This window comes from Nyctibius grandis, chromosome 4, assembly GCF_013368605.1.
Source record: "Nyctibius grandis isolate bNycGra1 chromosome 4, bNycGra1.pri, whole genome shotgun sequence".
Classification (NCBI taxonomy): Eukaryota; Metazoa; Chordata; class Aves; order Nyctibiiformes; family Nyctibiidae; genus Nyctibius; species Nyctibius grandis.
In genome coordinates this window covers 18,418,497-18,439,075 of record NC_090661.1, presented here as the reverse complement: position 1 = coordinate 18,439,075, position 20,579 = coordinate 18,418,497, and the positions used below count along the sequence as shown (strand labels likewise).

The 20,579-nt window shown below is 40.3% G+C and overlaps 1 protein-coding gene across 1 annotated transcript in view; it reads left to right on the top strand.

Moving 5' to 3' along the window:
• Nucleotides 1–20,579, top strand: part of BRSK2 (BR serine/threonine kinase 2) — a 324,717-nt gene that overhangs the window by 243,686 nt on the left and 60,452 nt on the right. The window contains exons 6-9 of the mRNA XM_068398802.1: nt 8,232–8,265; nt 9,150–9,218; nt 12,153–12,299; nt 19,741–19,772. Coding sequence (XP_068254903.1) covers nt 8,232–8,265; nt 9,150–9,218; nt 12,153–12,299; nt 19,741–19,772 — 282 coding nt within the window. The remainder of the gene's footprint in view (nt 1–8,231; nt 8,266–9,149; nt 9,219–12,152; nt 12,300–19,740; nt 19,773–20,579) is intronic.

The following is a 20,579-nucleotide window of genomic DNA, read 5'->3' as shown; positions in this document are numbered from 1 at the left end:
GGAATAAGCTGTAGTTTTAAACGTGTCTTCAGACCCTTGAGGGGAAGAGGAACTGCATGTAGGATCTGCAGGAATAATTCTGCTTACTGCAGAAATTGCACAGCAAGCCAGTCTCATGGAGAGATGGTCCTTGAAGTGCCAAAGTAACAACAGTGAGTTCATTCCTCCAGGAGCAGGGGAGGTCTCTGAGCAAACAGCAGATGAGGAAGTAGAAGATGTGGTAGGATGCTGCTTCTATTATTTTAGATCTCTTCGGCTCTTCGTCCTCTTTACCCATCCAGGCAATGGCATGCAGAGACTCTCGCCTCTCTCTTCACAGCAATTCTTCCCAGAATGCTACCTCACAGTGTATCAGAATGGTAGATATTGTCCAATACATCCTGAATTGTCATGAGGCAAGAAGAGTGAGTGCCTTATGGTTAAACCTCAGGACTGAGACCCAGGTGATCTGAGCTTGATTTCTGTCTCTGCTGAAGGCATTCAGGGTGGTCTTGAACAAGATGCATTACCTTTCTCTGCTTCAGTTCTCCATCTTAACAAGTCATTGCAGTGCCCAGGTTGCTCTGAACATAAATTGCAGTCGTTTCTATAGGAGTCTTGGAAAAGTAGGAAGGGTTGGGACATTTCCTGGACATTGTTCCCTTTTCTCGAACTAAGAGGGCTTAAGGCTAAAATTAAGGATTGAAAGAGTTACAATTGCTGTTGAGTTACAATTCTTGGGAGCTTATACAGACCCTTCCTAATTCCCCATTGCTCCTTACAGAAATGCGGCAAAGTAAATTTTTGCCATCTCTACACTTCTCTCTGTTTCACTCATCACAGCTTTGAAACACTGAGCCCTGCTGGATGGAGATGTCCGCAAGCTGCCAGGTGACTGAGAACCCACAGCAGTGCTAGTCTCTGTGCTGCCTGCCTCCAAATCTCTCTATCCCAACCAAGAGCTAGGACAGAGCTGACATGTAAATGTATCTCACTCCAGCACCAGACCTGATCTCTGCAGAGGCAGTCGATATGGAGACTGACACCACTGCTGACAGCCCCACAATTATTAACTGACTGTATGCAACAGTTCCCTCATATTGATGTCTCCATAGGGAACCCTTGGCCTGATCCAGAAAGCTGCGTGCATGTGGGAAGAGCGATGCTGATTATGATTTTATTGAGAGCGAAAAGAAAGCCTTGCGCCTGTTTGTGACATAATGGAGGAAAACAGCAACTCTAACCCCAGCACAGTCAATTCCTCTGCTCTCAGCTCTCCCTAGCAATTCCTAGCAACACTTTGCAGACCCACAGATTGCCTGGATCTATCAAAGAAAAAAAAACATATTCTCATTAGAACTGATTACTGGCTATTTTTGAGCTCAGGGTATTTATAACAACTAATGCACTGTGTGTTTGTTAGAAATGCTAGCAGAGATCATCTAGCTCCTGATTCCCTTACATCTGTATTTGGTGTATCAGCACCTATGATGAGCAGATAATTCAGAAGAGCGATATTCAGTTGCCGCACACATCAGTGTCCAAGCACCATTTCTAATTTTAATTACAAGACATGATGCTGCACATAGTCTTTCCCCTTTATAATAAATGTGTGCATGTTGTCTAAAACACGCAAATCTCTCCTACATCCAGTTATTGTTAGGGTTGAAAATTTAGGCTCTTAAAATCAGAAATGCACATTTTACCCCATCTCATGAAGAGCGTCTGTTCCCATCTCCTTCCCTGATTTGCACTCTAGTCTTGCCAACTTCTCCCAGTCATTTCTGCTCCATATTTGGCCCCAAATCCCAGATCCTTTTCTCTTCTCCACTGCGTTCCAGCTCTAATTTCCACTACCTGGTTGTCCCAGTCAGTTGCTGTCAGTCCTAGATCTATTTCCTGTTGGTTTTGCACTCACTTTGTTTTAAAGTTTGTTATCTTGTGATAACCCTAGCCACAGCAGCTCATAGTGTCAGTTTTAGGTAGAAAAATTGTCCTGTGAAGTGTTACCAGTGCAGGTAGAATTTTGATCCTGATGCTCTGGAGAGTTTCTGCTAGTAAATGCAAACTGCAGTTTTCTAGTGGCAGTTTGAATAAATTTTTCTAGAGAATGCAAACAAATATTGAAGTTTTCCCATTGCAGTTGAGGATACTAGAAATTTTCCTTTTTTATGGCAAAAAAAAACATTTAATTTAAATTAGACTTAGATAGTGGAAATGTTTTGGCCCATACACAACATGTATGTACACACAAACATGAAACCAGTCTGAGGCAGATGAAAAGAAAGGAAAATTGTTATTAAGTTGTTAAATTGGTGGTAAGTCATAAGCAACTTAAAATGAGGATTAAAAAGGGAACTACTAGACAACCTTATTAATAACCATTAATACCAGCCTCACCTATAATACATCCCAAGGTATGTTAAAAGAGCTTTAAGTCTGCAAAATCAAGCACTGAGAGTTTAAGATGTGCTGTTCTTCAGGTTGCCAGTGTAACGTTAACTTAGCTGATGCACATTAGGATATGGCCATTAATAACGAACTTGTACAGTTTTTTTCCAACAAATCTTTCCCTCATTTGGTATTTGAACAGTGTTGTTTTTTGAATAAACAGCTATTTAATGTTTGATTTTTCCACATCATCCATTTTATGGATCCATTCATAATTTCTGCTCACTGCATTCAAGCCTTGCTATGAATGCTAGGTAGGATTTTCATCATAGTATTTTAGGTTTACAAACATTAATTACACTGTTTTCATGTTATGTTTGCCACATTTGTCTGATTATCTCCATTTATATGAGGATACATGATTCTGCAAAATGAAACTCAAATTTTGAGCGTGTGGTTGGATACTCTGGGGCCTAATATCTCAGAATACTCAGTGCTTGATAACAGTCCTTTACTTGGAGAGCAGAGTGCCTACCGACTGCAACTGCTGCTCCACGTGCTTATAAATACTGTAAATCAAACTTTGGATGTGTCGCACTGTGATTTTGAAAACTGGGGAACCTGCAACTCATAATTACCTGTGAATGTCTCAGTTTAAGGCACCTGTTCATTTTCTTTCACAGAAGGATTCTGTGGCAGGGGCAGAAAGAGAGTTGGATTCTGCAGTATGTCAATCAGCTGCCTCTATCACAAGCTTGTCCTTCGTGACACTAAACTTTCATCACATTGCTACAGACTTTCTGACTTTGGCCACAAGTAAAACAGAGGTGCTGGGGACAGCAACACATCCACCGCCTCATCCTGACTTGCCCGCAGAGTGCAGTATAACCTCTTCAAGCTTTATTTTAGCGATTCTTAACTTTTGAATACTTAACTTTGCAATCTTAATGCCGTTTTAATACCGGGGTCTGTTTCATTTTTTAAAATAAGATCTCTTTAAGGTTCCAAGTTTCAATAATTTGAACTGATATATTAATTAATGAACTGATTTGCAGATTCCTCAAAAATATAATTGTGCTTGAGGAGTAAACAGCTGTAAGATGGCTGAGGGCTAGATACTGAGTTTTCTCATATAAAGATAAATGACTGAGTTGAAGCTTTAATGGCAAAATAGCATTCAGCCTTAACTACAACCGGTATCTTAATTACAGCCTTACCTGCAGCCACTGCCTTCACTGCAGCCTTAACTACCCACTGCTACCGGAACCATTTCTTCAGTCTCTCCCTGTCTTACTTTCCTGTGTGATCTGTGGCTGTCGCTTTCTCCACTCAGGATGCTCTAATGTACATCCTTCTTCTGAAGAACTCCCTTTATCTATTTTGCTACTCCTCTGGAGTTCCCCTTCATCTCAGCACTTTGCTACCCAGCATGGGGGGAAAGCACAGGCAGCCTTTTGCACTAGTGGGTAGCTCCTGTCTCTGAAAGCCGGATTGGAGATGGTGATTAACAGTGGGGGAAGAGGGGACTCTAGCATCTGAGCAACAGCAAAACCAGCTAGATGTGGGAGGACTTCAATACACCTGTGCAAACTCCTGTATGGAGGTAACTTCATGCATAAGAAAAACGGAGGGAAGGAGATTTCTTGTTCCTCCGTCTCAGCAGAAACTCTGCCCCCAGCTGTGAGCCCTAAAGAATGGCACTCAAAGCAGCTTTTCTTCTTCCCCAAATAGTACCATCTTAAGGCATGGGACCAAAGGACCCAGGCATGGACACTCATCTTTGATGGAACCTGGGAACCCATCAGGCAGTGTAACACATGATTTGTCACACTGTGGAGTAAGTTCACACAGCTTTTCCTGTGCTTCTTGATCAACCAACTGCTTCTGTGGAAAAGCAGTTACTGTATGTTCCCAAATAAACCATATATGGGCCGTCTATTTGTGTGTGCACAGTGCAGGTCTCTCTTACCTACATAACGAGACCTGTAGGTCACAGGCACATCACATCTTCACTGATGATATGGCCCTGGTTGTCTCAGATCTACTGTAACTCTGAAGTATCTTGGTGTGCACAGACCAAGAACTACTTTTCTGGTTTCTCTGATGAAATTCAGGATAGATACATCAAGGATATATACATTTCTTTCTGAATGCCTGACTTACCTGTCCAGGGCTGTCCTGGATTTCACCATTGCACTCTGCCTTATTTCCTCTGGTTGAAACCCCACATAAATGCTTTGCTAAGATCCCCCAAGATCCTTAAGATTACTGTGTCCTAGAGTCATAGCTGTGAATGACCATTCAGAGAGCCCTTCCTGCCCCAGGCAGACTAGCCTGGGAAAATCCATATCACCCTTGAAATAAACACTGCCAACATCGGTGCTTTTTTTACAGCAGTACCCGCAGGCAGCAACTGCTTCTTGATCTTGCTGAGCGATATACTTATTTGTTGTCAAGGGCAGATTGTGGCTTTTGCTGCGCAGAGATGTTGCTGAACGATGAGTAGATGGCCTAGGGAAAGAGGCAGAGAATGTTGCTCTTGACACACGTATATAAAATAATTAGTGATAAGAGCCAAAGAAATATTCATGACTCTGTAGAAAGATAAACAGATTTTTGATTAAATTTGAGTTTTCTCTTTAAAGCAGTTGAAGTTGTTTAGTGATTGGCAACATGAAAATTAGTTTTCTACGGATTCTGGCTCGCTGGAGGATCCCTTTTAGAGCTGTTAGCCAAGATACCTAGCTCGCATGTGCTGGCAAAAACTCAGAATGGCTATGCCAGAAACCTGTGCTCTCTGGCCAATTGCAGTGCAGCTGTTGAATGATCAAATCAACCCAACTTTTTCAAAGGATTTATTACAGCATTTTCTCCACACATTCTCCTAGATTTTAGCAGAATCTCAGTGGTGCCTTGTAAGACACCTAGTAGATTCCACTGCACTCCAGCTGACCTCAGGGAGGTAAATGCTTTAAGTGCATTTGCTAGTGGGACACATAAATAGGTACATACCTGTCTTGGGTTCTTCACAACACTTACATTCTTCTTTTTAAGGATGTTAGCCCAGAAAGCTGTCAAGGTGGTTGCATTGCTCAGCATCCGCAATTAAGAGTACTGAAGTCTTTATTGGAGTCGTCATATACAAACGAAAACTCAGAAGCACTCTGCAAATTGAGGTACAGACTCTTCCAGTGTACCCCAGATGGCATGGCCACCCAAAAAGTATTGTGCTGAAAGATGATGCTGAACTGTACAGGATAGCATGCAGGATTTGAGAGGTCTGGTTTAAGTTTCTAGCTCAGCTGCAGACACCACGTGTAGTAGCTATTTAATGTACTGTGTGTATTCTTGTCTCACCTTCTGAAGGAAAGGCAATGGTAGCATCATACCTGACAGAAGCTAAAATGCATGCAAGACTGAGAAACTCAGACACACTAAGTGACAGAAGCTCAACAGTTACCTAGGTTGTGTCTTCACTCCTTTGGTACCCCCTGATATGTTTCCAATAAACCTAACGTGACCCACTTATATAGGATATGTTAGAACTGGTCTTTCTATTCTGAGGTGACTAAGCTGAGTGAATGTCCATGATCTGATGTAATTCCTATACTCTGTTTGCTACCATGTTTTTTTTCCAAATTGTAGTTACATTACTACCATCCCTACAGCTCCCATGCTGCCCTCTTTCACTGCACTGTCTAAGCAATCTAGCACTGGTGACAGTTGGCTGTGCTTGTCCAGTCCTGGTTTGCAGTCCCAGTTCTGATGCTACTCCTTAATTCTGATTTGTATGTACCGTAAGGATGGCCTGTACACTATACACTGTTTTTATGATATGAAAAAACGACAACACCGCTAGTCAAGCATTCTCACAAGAATAATTTAACTTGTCTCCTAAAAGCTTGTAAAATCATGCATTAGTCCAGTGACATGACTATTTAGTGGTTAAGGCTTTGGGGTATTAAAAAGAACAGGTGTAGAGTAGCTGTTGGATTGCTATAAAGAAGCAAATTCAGAGGGAACAATATACGTTGGAGGGTTGGGAGCACATACATAACATTAAACAATTCAGTGTCTCACTCTGGCCTCGCTTTCTCTCCAACAGTGGACAGCAATGTGCTGTAAGTCCTCCAAATCAGCCCCCACTTAGTCAAGAAGCAACAATTTTATTAACATTACTTACTGCTTTAGCTTTTTTTCATTATTGTTGCCATCATACCCTTTATCACTATAGAAGCTTTTGCCCTAAAAGGTTAAAGCCTCGTACAAATCCCACTGAATTCAGTTATACAAACTTCTGTGAGGTATGAACACTGTGGTGGCATTACTCTTTGTTTTAGTAAGAAGAGTAGACTCCTGGTGAGGTTCTGGTCACCTTTTTCAAACTGTGGCCAGCTGCGGCTTTTAAAAATGTTAAGTAACCTTGTCCTTGTCCATATGGCTGCCAGTAACAGAGCTACCAAGAGAGCCCAGGTAGTCTGTCCTACCCATTAGGCACAAGTCCATTCTTTTTGGTCTCCCAAGGACCAACTCTCACCAGCTCTCTGAGGGAAGGCTCTGGTTTTCATCATCTGTTTTGACTCTCAAATTGAGGTTTACAAAATCCAGCCTAAATTAAGACACTTGGGATCACTACTGAGCAGATAGACCTGGTTAGAATACCTGTGATAACCTCTTAAATGAGGGGGTGGGGGGTATTAAATATTGTACTAAACTTCTGAATTCCACCTTTCCTAAAATTTGTGAGGGATCAGCTGCATTTCTCTCTCCTCGCTTAAGCTTTCCTGTCAAAGTAGCTGCAGTCCCAAGTGTACCCTGAGTTTATTATCATGGTCTGCCAAAAGGTGTGATACCAAATCAGGGCATTCCATGCCCACGGGATGATATTTTGCCATAAGATAAGTGTAGTGTGTATGGAAATTCAATTAATGGGCTATCTCACTGGGCATTTATGTAGCATCCTAGCACAAAGCTAACCTCACTGTGCTTCTGTTTTGCTCATTACTTTGTGAGACAGGTATTGCCCAGCCATGATTGCGTTTGTCACAAGAAACAAATGCACAAATGAGGACAGGCTCAGGGACTGCTGGGAGGTGTCAGTATAAACAATAGCATGATTTGCACACAGGTCTCAGACAGTTTGCATCCCTTTTACTTGTCAAGTTACTTTAATGAAGGCTATAAAATAAATAGCCATGGCTATAATCTTTAGGAATTAAAATGATTACCGGGCAAGTTGAAGTAATTAACTGTTCTCAGCCAGGAATCAAACCAGAGATATATGGGTAGGAGGATGCGAAAAGAATATATTAACTCACTAGGTAATAGTACTACTCTTCATTCTTTTTAGTTTTTTAAAAGGAAAAAAAAATTGCATGTTGAAGTCATGTATTGGCAGCTTTTATGACCGCTGGAGTAATTGAGAGCAATCTTACCAGAAGAGATGCAAGACATGGTTTAGGGATGCATGTGTTTGGTCTGAAAATATTGTTCTGTCTTTTTTCTTGTGAAAGGCTATCCAGTGTGGGCGTTTGTTCTGATTAGATACAAGGCCAAGTTAAAGGGTGGGATTAGAGGGCTGGAATTCTGTATAGTCACAGAATATGCCTGGTCTTCTCTTCCTTCCTCGCTTCTAAGGAATTCATAGTACAGCCATAGAATTTTGAATTATGCTAGTTCTTGACCATTTTCTGAGTTTCTTAAAAATGTGTTCTCATTGAGGTAAGGAAAAAGTGCTGGTTTTGCATACTTGCATTCTGTATAAGCGAGCCAATCATGATTCTGCTAAACAAAATGGAAATGCACTTTATCCATAAATACCAGGCTGTTTGATGCTCATTTGACTGTTTTTTTTGTTTCAGATCACCACATTATGCTTGCCCTGAAGTCATCCGGGTAAGTTGGTTAACGTTAGTGTATGTGAATACATTTTTTAAAGTGTCACTCGTTGCAAGTATGCAGATAGACCCTCTGTACAGGAAATCTGTCCAAGGCAGACAGCACTGGAAAGGACACAAGGAATGTAACTATGGTTTTGTTTGTTTGGCCCTGAATCAAGTCACATCGACCGTATGAGGGAAATGATCGTGTGTTATTCTCGCAGTACCCTTTGTGCCATGTGATCAGACAGAAATACAGTAGCCTCATTTAACTTAATCTTTCCACCCAGGGGATGCAGTCCCCTACACTTTCCTGTCTCTGATGTAGCTGTCATTTCAGTAGAAGAACCGGGGTTGGCTGTCAGTGATGCTGATTTCCGTTAAACGATACAAACTATCATTTTCCTCTACTCTCCCTTTCTCCTCTGAAAATAAGTATCCAAGATTTCAGTGGCCAAGATTCTCGTCTTTTAAACCATGTCTTTAATGTAAAGCCAAACAGGAAGCATACAGACAATACTATAAGTTCACAAATAATGTGACTGGTGACAAGCTTCCTGAAGAACCAGGGAAGAGAAAAACACCTTCTTGATGTCCTTAATGCACCTCTGACACTGTTTAAATGCCAGGTGTAATAATTCATGAGTTGTCGACCATTCCTGCCCTGCTCTCCACTTCTGAGCCTGTTCTCACAGATCCCAGATAAGATTGTAAACTGATGTTCACAAAAATTCAATTAATGGGTTGTGTCATGGCCTCCTAGTTGAGAAGGCCACCTTGGGAAGCAGGGGGCTGAATTGAAATGTGGGGTTTCCCATTCTCCCTTCTCTTGTTCTTCAAGGATAATTAATTCATTTACTAGTGAGCAGTCTTTTGAACCTCTGTGTCATTGCTGCACAGGGAGAAAAATACGATGGAAGGAAAGCAGACGTCTGGAGCTGCGGAGTCATTTTATTTGCGTTGCTAGTGGTGAGTCATCTTCTTGCGCTATCCTTTAAAAAGAAAAGAAAAATCTGAAAATGCTGCTGTATTTAATGGCAATTCTATTGACATCATGTACAGATGGGTTTTTTTTAGTTCCCCTATTTTTGTATCTCTCAGTTGCATCCTTTCCTCTTATTTTGACATCAGTCTCAAAGGAAAAGCACGCAGAATATTTCACTTTTTCTTTGAAATGCTGCTGCCCTGCACAGGAGAGCATATAGACAACAGCCAAAAACTTGTCTCCATAAATGCTCTTTTTTTGTGTTTTGATATTGTAACACATTTTTTGACTGGAAGGGATGTGCGGGGTTACAACTCCAGGATGCAGAGAGTGTCAAATAAGTTGTCCTTCACAGGATCAAAATAAGGCTGGGTTTGGGAAGTGTTTGTTTTTTCTACTGTATATACGTATGTGTTTTTGTAGGTATATGCATACATTAACTGCAGTGTTTTATCAAGAGAAGATTTGAGTGCAACAATTTTGTTTCATGCAAGTATTGAACTACATTTTGATTTGGTTCACTTGGGAATATAAAACTGAGCCAGTAGTACAAAGTTTAAATTAGTTTCCATCTGGCTCAGTAATACTTTCTTTAGTATTCAAAATGTGGTGTCTTTTAACTTATCCTTCTTTCGATCAAAGTTTCAGTTCTCTGTGGAATTTATTCTGATTTGCAGTGGTAATGTAATACTCCTAAACATACAACAATTGGATGTCCAGCTGAAGGCAGATAAGCTTGGCATTTGTTATCAATTTCCTTAGTATAATGCAGGAAAATACAGTTAATGTTCATATAAGCATACACCATGAGCAGATTGAATACTGTATATGAAAATAGATTTTATGTGTGTGTTAAGTTTTTTATATCTATAATAGTTCAGTTGATCATCTACAATTATAAAAATAATTAGCCTGAAGTCAAATTTTGATGTCCTTGTACATTTATTAGTAAACCTAATTCCTTCACTTAAATGTTTTATTTTGACAAAAGCACTTGTACAATGTACAGAGTTACATTCTGCACATTATTTTTGTTTAAAATACTTGAAAATTTTAAAGGATTTTTGTTTCAAAAAATATGCTGATAAGTTTTTTAATGGCCTCAGTCAAAATACCTTGAAGTAATCTCAGTATGATAGTTTAATTCACCTTAACAAATCTTACTCTTTTTTTCTTTTTAGTCATTACAATTCACTGACATTTTTGAAGTTTTAGATTTTTTTATCTTGATGTTGCAAGGGAAGAATTTTAGCTGCCTCACTAGATAGCACCTGGTCATCTATTGCTCCTGAGCAGCTATTTTCATGGCCGATAAAATAGAACTGTATAATGAGCTCTTAATATAACTTCTTGAATTTATAAGAATAGAAGAGGGAATGTGTCAAGATGGTTAGGATTTGTAGGAGTGGGCTTTTCATTTTCAGGGGGATTCTCTGTCAAGATTTGGTATAGAGATACGTCTATACCTGCTGCGTCCTCATCTGTTCCTACATGTAAACATGAGCCTGCAAAATGATTGAAATAAGTCTATTATTGACGGAAAGTGCAGAGCTCTCCAGTTAATTATGTCAGGACAAACCCTACAAAAAGTCTCAAGCTATAATAGCAGGTGGTAGTAATAAAAGCGCTGTAGTTGTTACCTTCAGGAAATGCCACAAAGCAGCCTTGCTGACTTCATCGTGGCTTAAATTGCGTTAGCCAAAGTACTGAACTATCAGAATTGATTTTCCTTTAAGTCTGGACTGGTTAGGAAAAAAGTAGGTAACTCAGGAGATTGGTTACAGAAGATGGGTAGGCTCTCTCTTCAAGGCCACTTCAATGAACAAACAACAGTAAATAGTGCCCAGTAACGGTTGCCATCAGGTGGGCTTTCTGCGGCTGTAAATGGAGCTGTTGGTCTCTGTAAACCATAGACACAGGATTGCTTATACAGATGCACTACTCACTGTAGTAAGAGCAGTGCCAGAATTGAGAACTTAAAGCTTCATTATCACAGCAGCTGACAGGTTGCAGCTTCCCACAAACCATCCTGGAAATCAAGGAAGTTCAGCACCTACTAGAATTAGGCAGGGAAGGAAGGAAGTGAGAATATCTAGGAAGGTGCAGACTTGCTATAAAAGGGTGTCAGCTTCAGTCGGTGGACTTATCCTAAAGATTTCAACTTCTTTTTTTCCTTTTTGTCCTTGCAGCAAGGATAGGTCTTTTGCTGCTTTTTGTGGCAAGCTGATGATCTATTCAAAATGTAATTTCAGCTAAAATAACCTCAAGCCATTCATGTGAGCTACAGTAGGGAAGCAATAGGAACTGATGACCTGCCCACAGCATGGGAACTGGATGGAGTATATTAAACAGGTAGAACGTCTGCTGCTTCCAAAGGCTAATGTTGGTTAGGATTTCTTTCAGCTGTATCATTTCACTGCTCCATCAGAAAGAGGATATTCTTTAGTGAAAGTCCCTCAAATGCTGTTCAGCTCCTTTTCAATGTCTGCAATAAATGTGTCTGAGGAAGATTAAAAATATGGAGACGATAAACATTGCTGCTGTGAATGTATGCCCAGGAGGAGTACCAGCAGATCAAAAGCTTGAGCCGAATTTAAGTGAATCCATGCATCTTCAGTGAATTTGCCTGGAAAGGCAATTTCATATTTTGTATTATGTTTTTTACTGGTAGTCATTTTCTAATTAAAGGTCTAATAAAAAAACTAGGTCCTCAGTTTTGTTTCCCATGTTGGAAAAAATACTGAAATTCTTTATTTTCAATGGATAAAAAGTTTTTTTCACTTATTATAATAATTCATTATGAACTGACTTCCTCTTTTCCATTCTCTCACCATGTTTATCCTGGCTTTTCTCCTTTTGCCCTCTCCAATTCCCTTTCTCTCATCTCTCCCATCCACCACTCTGTCACATCTCTGCAGGGTGCCCTGCCTTTTGATGACGACAACTTGCGGCAACTGTTGGAGAAAGTGAAACGTGGAGTGTTCCACATGCCACATTTTATCCCCCCGGACTGTCAGAACCTTTTGCGGGGGATGATTGAAGTGGATGCCTCGAAACGTCTCACGGTAAGAAGGCATTTGCTGCAAGTCATGTGAGCAAGGCTTCATTTGTCACCTTGTTGAAGTTACGGTTGAATAACTAAGGTAACTTGTTGATTTATTGCCACTCCTGTGTGTTTCCTCCTGAGCAAAGAATGAGTGGAGTTGGTGGAGTCTTTGGGAAGAAGTTAGTTAGGGCAGATTACCTTTGTGTCTCTTCTCTAGCCTCATAATTCTCCTTCATATGTAACAGTGGGCATTTAGAAGAAATCCCTCATAATGTCATCACAGTGCTACTCACCCATTAGCACATTTTGGAGTTCACCTGAGTTGTCTGGCTCAGGTGGCTGGTACAGCAGTTTGTCAGGGACATGATATAAGTGTTTGAAGGTCAAAACTGTTAGGACCGTTATTTGAAGCTTTGCTATTAAACAAAGCATGCTTTTCTTACATTTCTGACAAAAGTGATGGCTTCTCACTTCATGTCATGCAACCTGCATTGTATTTTATCCTGCATTTGCTCTGCATTATCCTCTAGCAGCCTTCAGAGCAAGTGTCTTCCAGTCGGCTCTTTCATCTTGTGCCCTGTGGTCCTAAGCGCGATTAGGCCCACAGTGTTGAGCTCCTGGCATTCGGCACTGACTCTTTGCATCTAGGATACATCCCATCACTACAACAGAGACTCTGCAAGGGTGAGCACTGTGTAGTGATTGTATCCTTCATTAACACTGTGTTAATGTTTTGGGGAATTAAAAAAAATTAGCAATTAAAATCATTTTGGAAAGCAAGATTGCCTGCTTGTCAGTGGAGGCTTCTGCCTTTATGAGTACATTGCCCTTGTAAATCCTATTGTCAGGCTGTGGTGATGGTTTTATACAGATTTACTAAGCTCACAGATTCTGAGTGGGAGTATGTATAAAGAAATGTAAATTTAAAACTCCTCCTGGTTCTTCAGTCTGCTAAAATATTTATAAATAAACTCTCAGATCACTACTTGGCCTCTCTGCTGAGATTGCTAACAACAGCATCAGTCTGTGCCAGCTGTGATGGTGCTTTTGGGTTGCAGACACCTGTCTGCTAACCTGTCTGCTAAGAAGTGAACTGAAACTCCCTTCACAGCTGTCTTTACAGTATTACCTGCCAGCCGCAGCTCTGTTTTTCTTTCATTTGTTACGAAACCAGGTCATGCTCTATTTGGTGACGTAAATGAAAAGTTCTTCATGCTATTGCTAGTATCCCTACTAGTAGCCATCACATTTGCAGTATAGAAGTAGCACTGACTGGAAAAAAAAAAAACACAAAAGTATTAGGCACTTTAAAAGGCCTTTTATAAACAGATTTTTAAAAAAAGAAAGAATATTTTCCCAAGTATTTTCATCAAAGGAACACTTCAGAGGTTAGGGCTATACCCTGAGACATGAGACAGCTCTTCTTCATGACCAAGGAAGTCACCAAGTCCTTCTCTAGCTTAGTTGCCTTTCCATAATGTAAACATAACAGTTTTTCTGTTGTTTTTTTTTTCCCCTCAAAGATTTTAGTGCCAGTGGTTTGAGTATGCCAGAGAGCAGATAATCAGATGTTAGATCTTCTTCTTCAAATTGTTCTGACTAGAATTTTTCCATAGAGCATAGTCCCTAAATGCTTTGAATTCTGCAATACAGCAGAGAATGTACATGCATAAGAGAGAAAACAGTTAAGGTAAATCAAGGTCCCAGAGTGACATCCTTCCCCTGCTCCTTTCCTTGATCAAAATTAAGCTCTTATTTCCTTAGGGAGGAAAAAAAACAGATCAGATAGTTATTGACAAGCACTAACCAGTGAATTGTGAATCAGAGTTTGAAATAAAACATAATCAAGAGCTGAGAACCGGGAGGAAAAAAGGGTAACTCTTTGTTATTAGCTGCAATCTTATTTTCATTATTTTAAGGTCTCTCGGTTTTCTGTCCCTGCTGCTGTCACACTTCTATGCTGTTAGCGTGCTGGTTGCTTAGATTGACAGGCAGAAGGGAGCTCTTTGTTTACTGCACAGGAGCTGGGAATATATAGTTCATTTTGAGGAGAGATCTGAATTCTATTTTAGCTGTGTCCTGTGAAAAAAAGTATAAATATGGGTTTATTTGGAAGCCTCTATTCCTAGAAAATATCTCACTTGAATCGATTTGATATTTATACAAAGATCTGAGCGGAATTGTGGCTTGGGTACAATAAGTACAGATGTAGCTATTGCCATTACTGATCATTTGCTCAGTATCTCACTGGTGAATTCAGCAGAAAAATGTAGTGAAATATAAGGTCACTAGAATTTTTTTCTTTCATTTTTCCCTTCCCTTCTCTGCTTTGTTCCTTTTTTTGATTTGTATCTCTTTTCCTTTTCATCCAACTGCATTTCCCTCCCTGCAGTAATTGCCATTTCACAGCACACCCACACCTTCCCCAGTCCATCTGTTAAAATGATCAACAAAACCAGAACTAGCATTCACATTTAACTGTCATTATTCGGCTTCAGTGTTAGAGCTTGAGAGGATTAATGGAGAGCAGGATACTCAGAATTATTGTTGCTGGCCCTTTCCTGCCTTAAGAAATAGGCATTACATTTCTTTGTATATGATTCATTTATGGAAAGACTTTATTATGTCTGAGTGGACTATCGTTCACGCTCACCATTTATTACATAGCCTCAAGTATGGTTAGTGGGATGTCCTTGACCACTCTCCTTTACTGGGCCTCTTTTACTAAATATGCTTTAAAATAACAGAATCTGTGTTATTCTTTCAGTAGACTGCAAAAGCTGATCGTAGCTGCTGGTCATGATATTTCTGACCACCCATATTCATGAAAGATGAAATCAAACAAAGAATGAGTACTAAGATGGGCAGCATTTGAGAGAGCCTGTCTGAATAGCACAGCCTGAAAGAGCTCCACTTAGTCTACACGGATGATGTGTAAGAAGGGTTGTACTGCATATTCATTAGAGGTAATTACTAGGGAGAGAAGGATTATTTAAACTAAGGGAAGATACTGGCACAAAAACAAATGTATGTCAAATGGCCTTACATGAAAGTAGGCTAGAAATTAGAAGCATTTTAGCCATATTAGTGGGGTTCTGGAGCAGCTTTCTAGCAGGAGTAGTGTCAGGAGGGAAAAGTGAACTAGTTTTAAGTTTGAGAAGGTTTGTGGAAGAGGAGTGCTCTCGGTGCCTGCAGTACTGCAGGGTGAGATTTCTTTTAGTTATGTGCTCTTCAGAAAGTGAGTGTCTTTTCCTTGGAGGTTTCAAATGATTCAGCATCTCTACAGCAGAGAATTACCGTTCCTGTAGTGGAATCTATTTGCATTCTCAGCTGATATTTTCTTCTACAGAAACACAAAGGCAAAGAGGGGAAGGTGGATGAGCATTATCAAAACTTTGTCTGTAGAGCAAGATGGATCAGAGCAGATGTTGCAGAATAAGCTATTCTGATAAAGCTGTTATTGTTCCAGTGTTGACATTTTATTCGAGAGTAGCATGACTTGTCTTCCATGTTGGGTGTCCACATAGTCTGAAATACCTGTCCCTGAATATTATCCAACTGAAATTACACACATTTTCAGAATCTCCTCTCTGCTCCCTGTTGATTTTGTTTTTTCTTGGGTCTAATGTATGCTAATGATGGACCACAGCATCTAAAGAATGTTAAAAAAAAAAACCAAGGGAAAACTCACCTGATTCCTTCTTCATTTTTCTAGAAGGTCTTATGGTAAGGTGCCTATCACATCATTTAAATTATCTCACTTCACCACCTGTAGAATGGAGGTAATTGTCCAATTGATGTATTTAGGCTGTAAGCTTTTGGCTGCCAAGGGCCTATTCATGTACTGTGCACATAGCACAGTGATACCTTGCCCTTGTCAGGGTCCCTAGAGGCTGCTATAGTACAGCTGCTACTACTGACACAGCTAATTGTTCTACCAGTGTTGTTTGCACTGCCAGCTTGAATCCTTTGGTCAAGAAAAGCCTCTATCTTGACATTATACAGTAGGTTTAAAGTTGAGACTAGAGGATCTTCGGAATGAAGAAGAGCCATCTGAGGTGTGGGTCGATTTAGTACACAGATGGGTTTAAGACTGTTCCCTTTCTGGACAGGGAATTTTGAAATTTGACATGAGTTCAAGCCCAGAAGCCCTCATCCATATCCACAGACTTTGAGAAAGTTTTTCTTCAGGTCAGAACTTTTTAGCTTGGCAACCGCTCTGCTGAGATCAGTGCCGAGGATGTAGACAGTGCTGTCTTGTTTTCCATCTGTCTGTCTGTCTCCATCTGTTGTTCCCTGCCTTAGAATTCAGACGTAAGCTCCTTGGGGTAGGAGACCTCTTTTTCTGACAAGCTTGTACAGCTCTCTATCACAATGGGTCTCTCATCTGTGAGTGGGGCTCCTAGGTGCTACTTCAGTATACAAGTTTAATATATATTGAAAGTATTTTTACGTAAAGCCATGATAAAGAAATTTCCCCTCTCCTTCCATTACAGCGTTTTAGCTTGCAGAAGTCTCCTCTGACTGTGCACGTGCAATGGATCTGAGTATATTTTGTTGTTTCAGAGATGGCACCGTCAGACAATTGCCTGCAGTCGCTAGAAGATATTAGGAAGCACCATTTTTACAACTTCCATAAAATAGCATTAAATTTGGCAAACTCATGTGCAAACAGCAAGAAGAACCCCCTGGGAAGGGTTGTTAAATGCCTTTGTCACTTAAATGCATTTAAGCATTGTGTTTAAATGAAGGCAGAAGGAGTGAGATTAGCTCCCACAGTGTATCTCCCTGCATTGCATAGTAAAAAGCATAGAGACTTCTCCTTGTCAAAACCAATCGCCCTCCCATAACCCTCCTGTCACTTTAATGCAGATGAAAAGCAACAAAGCATTAATTAATTACCTTTAAAAAAGCAGTGAAGATGTTGGCAGCAGCAAGCACACTTGTAATAACGTTTCAATGCAATTATGTTTGAATGAGAATAGAAATTGGTTTCGTGGAATACTTTTCATATCTGGGGTATCCCAGCGTACTTCACAGCAGTGGTTTTGATGTGGATTGAATGGCAAATGTGTAGGTAAACAGCAGCCAAGAGAGCGCTCATACACCTTCAAATGTATATCAAGGTGCTACAGGGCTTCTCTTTCAGAAAAATGCTATGGGTTCATTAGCTTGAAGGAGGTTGATCAACAGAGATGGGCAGAAGGGATTTCTCTTTGCCATCTTCTCTGAAGGAGCCTAGAGTTCTGTGACTAAGACATGAACTGGTGACCCTCCTTTCTTCCACCTCTCTGACTCAGAAAATGAAGTGCTGTTGTCTTTTTTGCCATGGCATTTCTGCATATCACAGGCACAAAAGAACAATGTGACCCATGGAGACAGAAAATGCATCAGGAGAAGCAAGCATGAAAGACACTTGGACATTGCTTAGCTATATCATCTGCATCTTGTCTGAAATCATTAGTCTCTAACCCTCCATGTGCTGTATATGAAATAACAAGTAGATATGCATCTCAAGCAAAGGAGGTACAGTACATTCCTTAGCATATCCTCACAGCACTATGGACCTGACAAGTAACCATGCTAAAATCCTGCCCCATGGAAACTGTATGAAATAGGCTCTTCTTATGTTTTGTGTTTGTACCTCAGCTTGCAAAGAACCAGGAGGAAGAGGGCTGTGTCTCCAGGCTGTTAGGGGAACACCCATAATGTGTATCTGATCTCCTTGAGTTAAGCTGGTCAGGGGAGATAGCAGTGCATCCGGAATACTCCACCTTTCTCTTAATAGTGCAGGGATGAAAGGACTACCTAATGCAAGGAGAATTGTGGTGAAGGGGAATTATTGTGGCAGAGCTGAGGCCACAGCTGGAAGCTGTGCAAGTCTGCCCAGGCCCGTGGATGTGTGTGCTGGGGGGCAGTGGTGCTCCCAGCATCTGGGCTTGTTAGAAGACAGCTAGATATGCAAGTACCAACTGCATCTCTGATTGCAGTGTTGATACAGTCTTGGTTTTAAAGGAGGCTCTTTGTCTCTTGTACTGATCCCTACAGCCTCCTGTCATGCTTTCCTAAGCTGCATTCTCTTGTTTCATTTTCGGGAAAAGCCCTGTCTTAGTTAAAAAATTATCTCATATAGACCCAACCTCAGATCTTCCTTGTTTCCCAGGCACGGAGCTGTTGTTCCATAGCACAGAGGTCTCTGATTCCTCTCTCTCTGTGGCAAACACCCGCTTTCTATCTCTGAGATTTTGTTGTTTGTCCATTCCTCTCTTTTTTCTTTTTTTTTTCCTCTCTGATTCTCATTATTCTGGAGTAGAAGTGGAAAGTAGTAAGAGCAGGACAGCTGTCTCCGTTCTTCCTGACCAGTTTAATGGGTCTGTGATTTCATCTTGTAGCTGTTAGCACTTGAGTTTCCTTCCAGCTCTCCCCATTGCACAAACGCAAGCCTGTGTGCAGTAATTGTGCATATTGTTCTGCATGTACAAAGGTGCTTCATAATGAGGAATATGAGAAATGTTGTCCGCATAATGAATAATCCATGGGCATCTGTGAAAAGTTCTTTTCTACTGTGATGTTGCTCAAAAAAAAAACCAAACAAAACCACCAGATTAGGAAAGTTCTGCTGTAAGTATGTCATATGAAATATAGTTTGTTCTCTCTACTATTAAGAGTTTCTCCTGGAAGAAGGATGTTATTTTTTTCCCCCCAAGCTTGTGGTAAACATGGTCATCACGTAACATTTGCTGGGATCTGCCTTCCCTAGGTGGATAAGGCCACTGTTCAGCTTTGATCAGTCCTTCATTACATAGTAAAATGCTCATGTGTGAAACAGGAAAGAGGAAGTAAAAGAACTTTGCAGTCTGGTGTTCAGGTACTGGAACAATAAATAGTATTATTTTGACATAGAACCTAATTCTACTTAGTCTTTAGATTTTAATGATAAATGTGAAGCCAATCAAGAATGGGTCCTGGGAGAAGGTCATGTCACACATGCACAATTTATTTTGTATATTCACATTATCTGTTTGAACCTGTTTCTATTTCCTTTTCTCTCTCTCTCTTTTTTACCAAAACAAAACTAGAAACTAACTTTAGATATAAAGAATCAGCTATTATGCACATAGAGAAAGGAGCAGTTTCTTAGCTTCAGTTAGGTTATAGAGGGGAAGGGCTTAGGAAGAGAAAAACTTAAATTGCCAAAGCACTTGCCTGTGAAGCCTTGTACTTATGCATTTTCCTGGGATTTGCTCCTGAGTAATTCCTTATGTCCAGAATTGCAGTCTCATTTCCAGCGGGGTGGGTGAGGATGAACATCCTCTTTATGCAGCATAAAGTTCCTGTTGTTTGCACAGATCCATTTCTGGAATGTTGGACTTACTTGAATAAGCCATGAATAAGCATGTCTTGTGGAGTTACCTTTTCTGTTTTGCAGCACTAATTCCTTGTTTTCTTTTCCTTTACAGCTAGAACATATTCAGAAACACATATGGTATATGTAAGTAACACTTTTTAAATTCACTTTTGCATGCATTCATTATTGATTCTGTTAAGAGAGCTGATATTCTAGTGATCTCTGAAGAGAGAGACTGGAGTTTGAAAGCAGCTTTCACACAGGTGGAGAAAGGGGCAGAGGACAGAAGGGCATCTAATATGGTTTTTTTTACTCTTTGCTACTCATATAATTTCATCTATATATATATCAAGCCAGGAACTTGTTATACAGTGGCTAACAAGATGTTCAGTCCAGCAACTTGCTGTGTTAAAAAGATACCTGCAAGTGATCAGCAAAAAAAAAAAAACCCGGACAAAAAGCCATATTTAGTTTGCTATCCAAGTGCTACAAACAATCCCTTGTAATACCTTCTTGAACAAGAAAGTATTACAAGAAAGCTTTCGTTTGTTCCTTCTTGGCATCTTGGCTTTTCTCTGAAGTAGAAACAAAAATTATGACGTTGATAAGAAAGAACCTGTGAACAAGAGCTTTTCTGTCTCCTAATCCCTACTCCTTCCTCGCAGCAAGCTAAGAGGCTGCTTCTGACCTTGTAACCTGTTGATGTGAGAGTAGTTCTGTGACTTGATTAAAAGCAAGAGTCTTGACAGTGAAACAGGTCTGTGAGAAAAGTACGTGTCTGTCTAGTGGTTTGGGTATAAGGAAGATTGATGGCTTTTAAAAGTGACCTTGCACTTTGTGTAGCCTTAATAGTATTTCAAGAAACCTAAGTAAATAACATTTTTTTTATTCTGATGATAACCTAATCAAACTCAGGAGAACACTTCACATATTAAACAAGGAAATGATGCT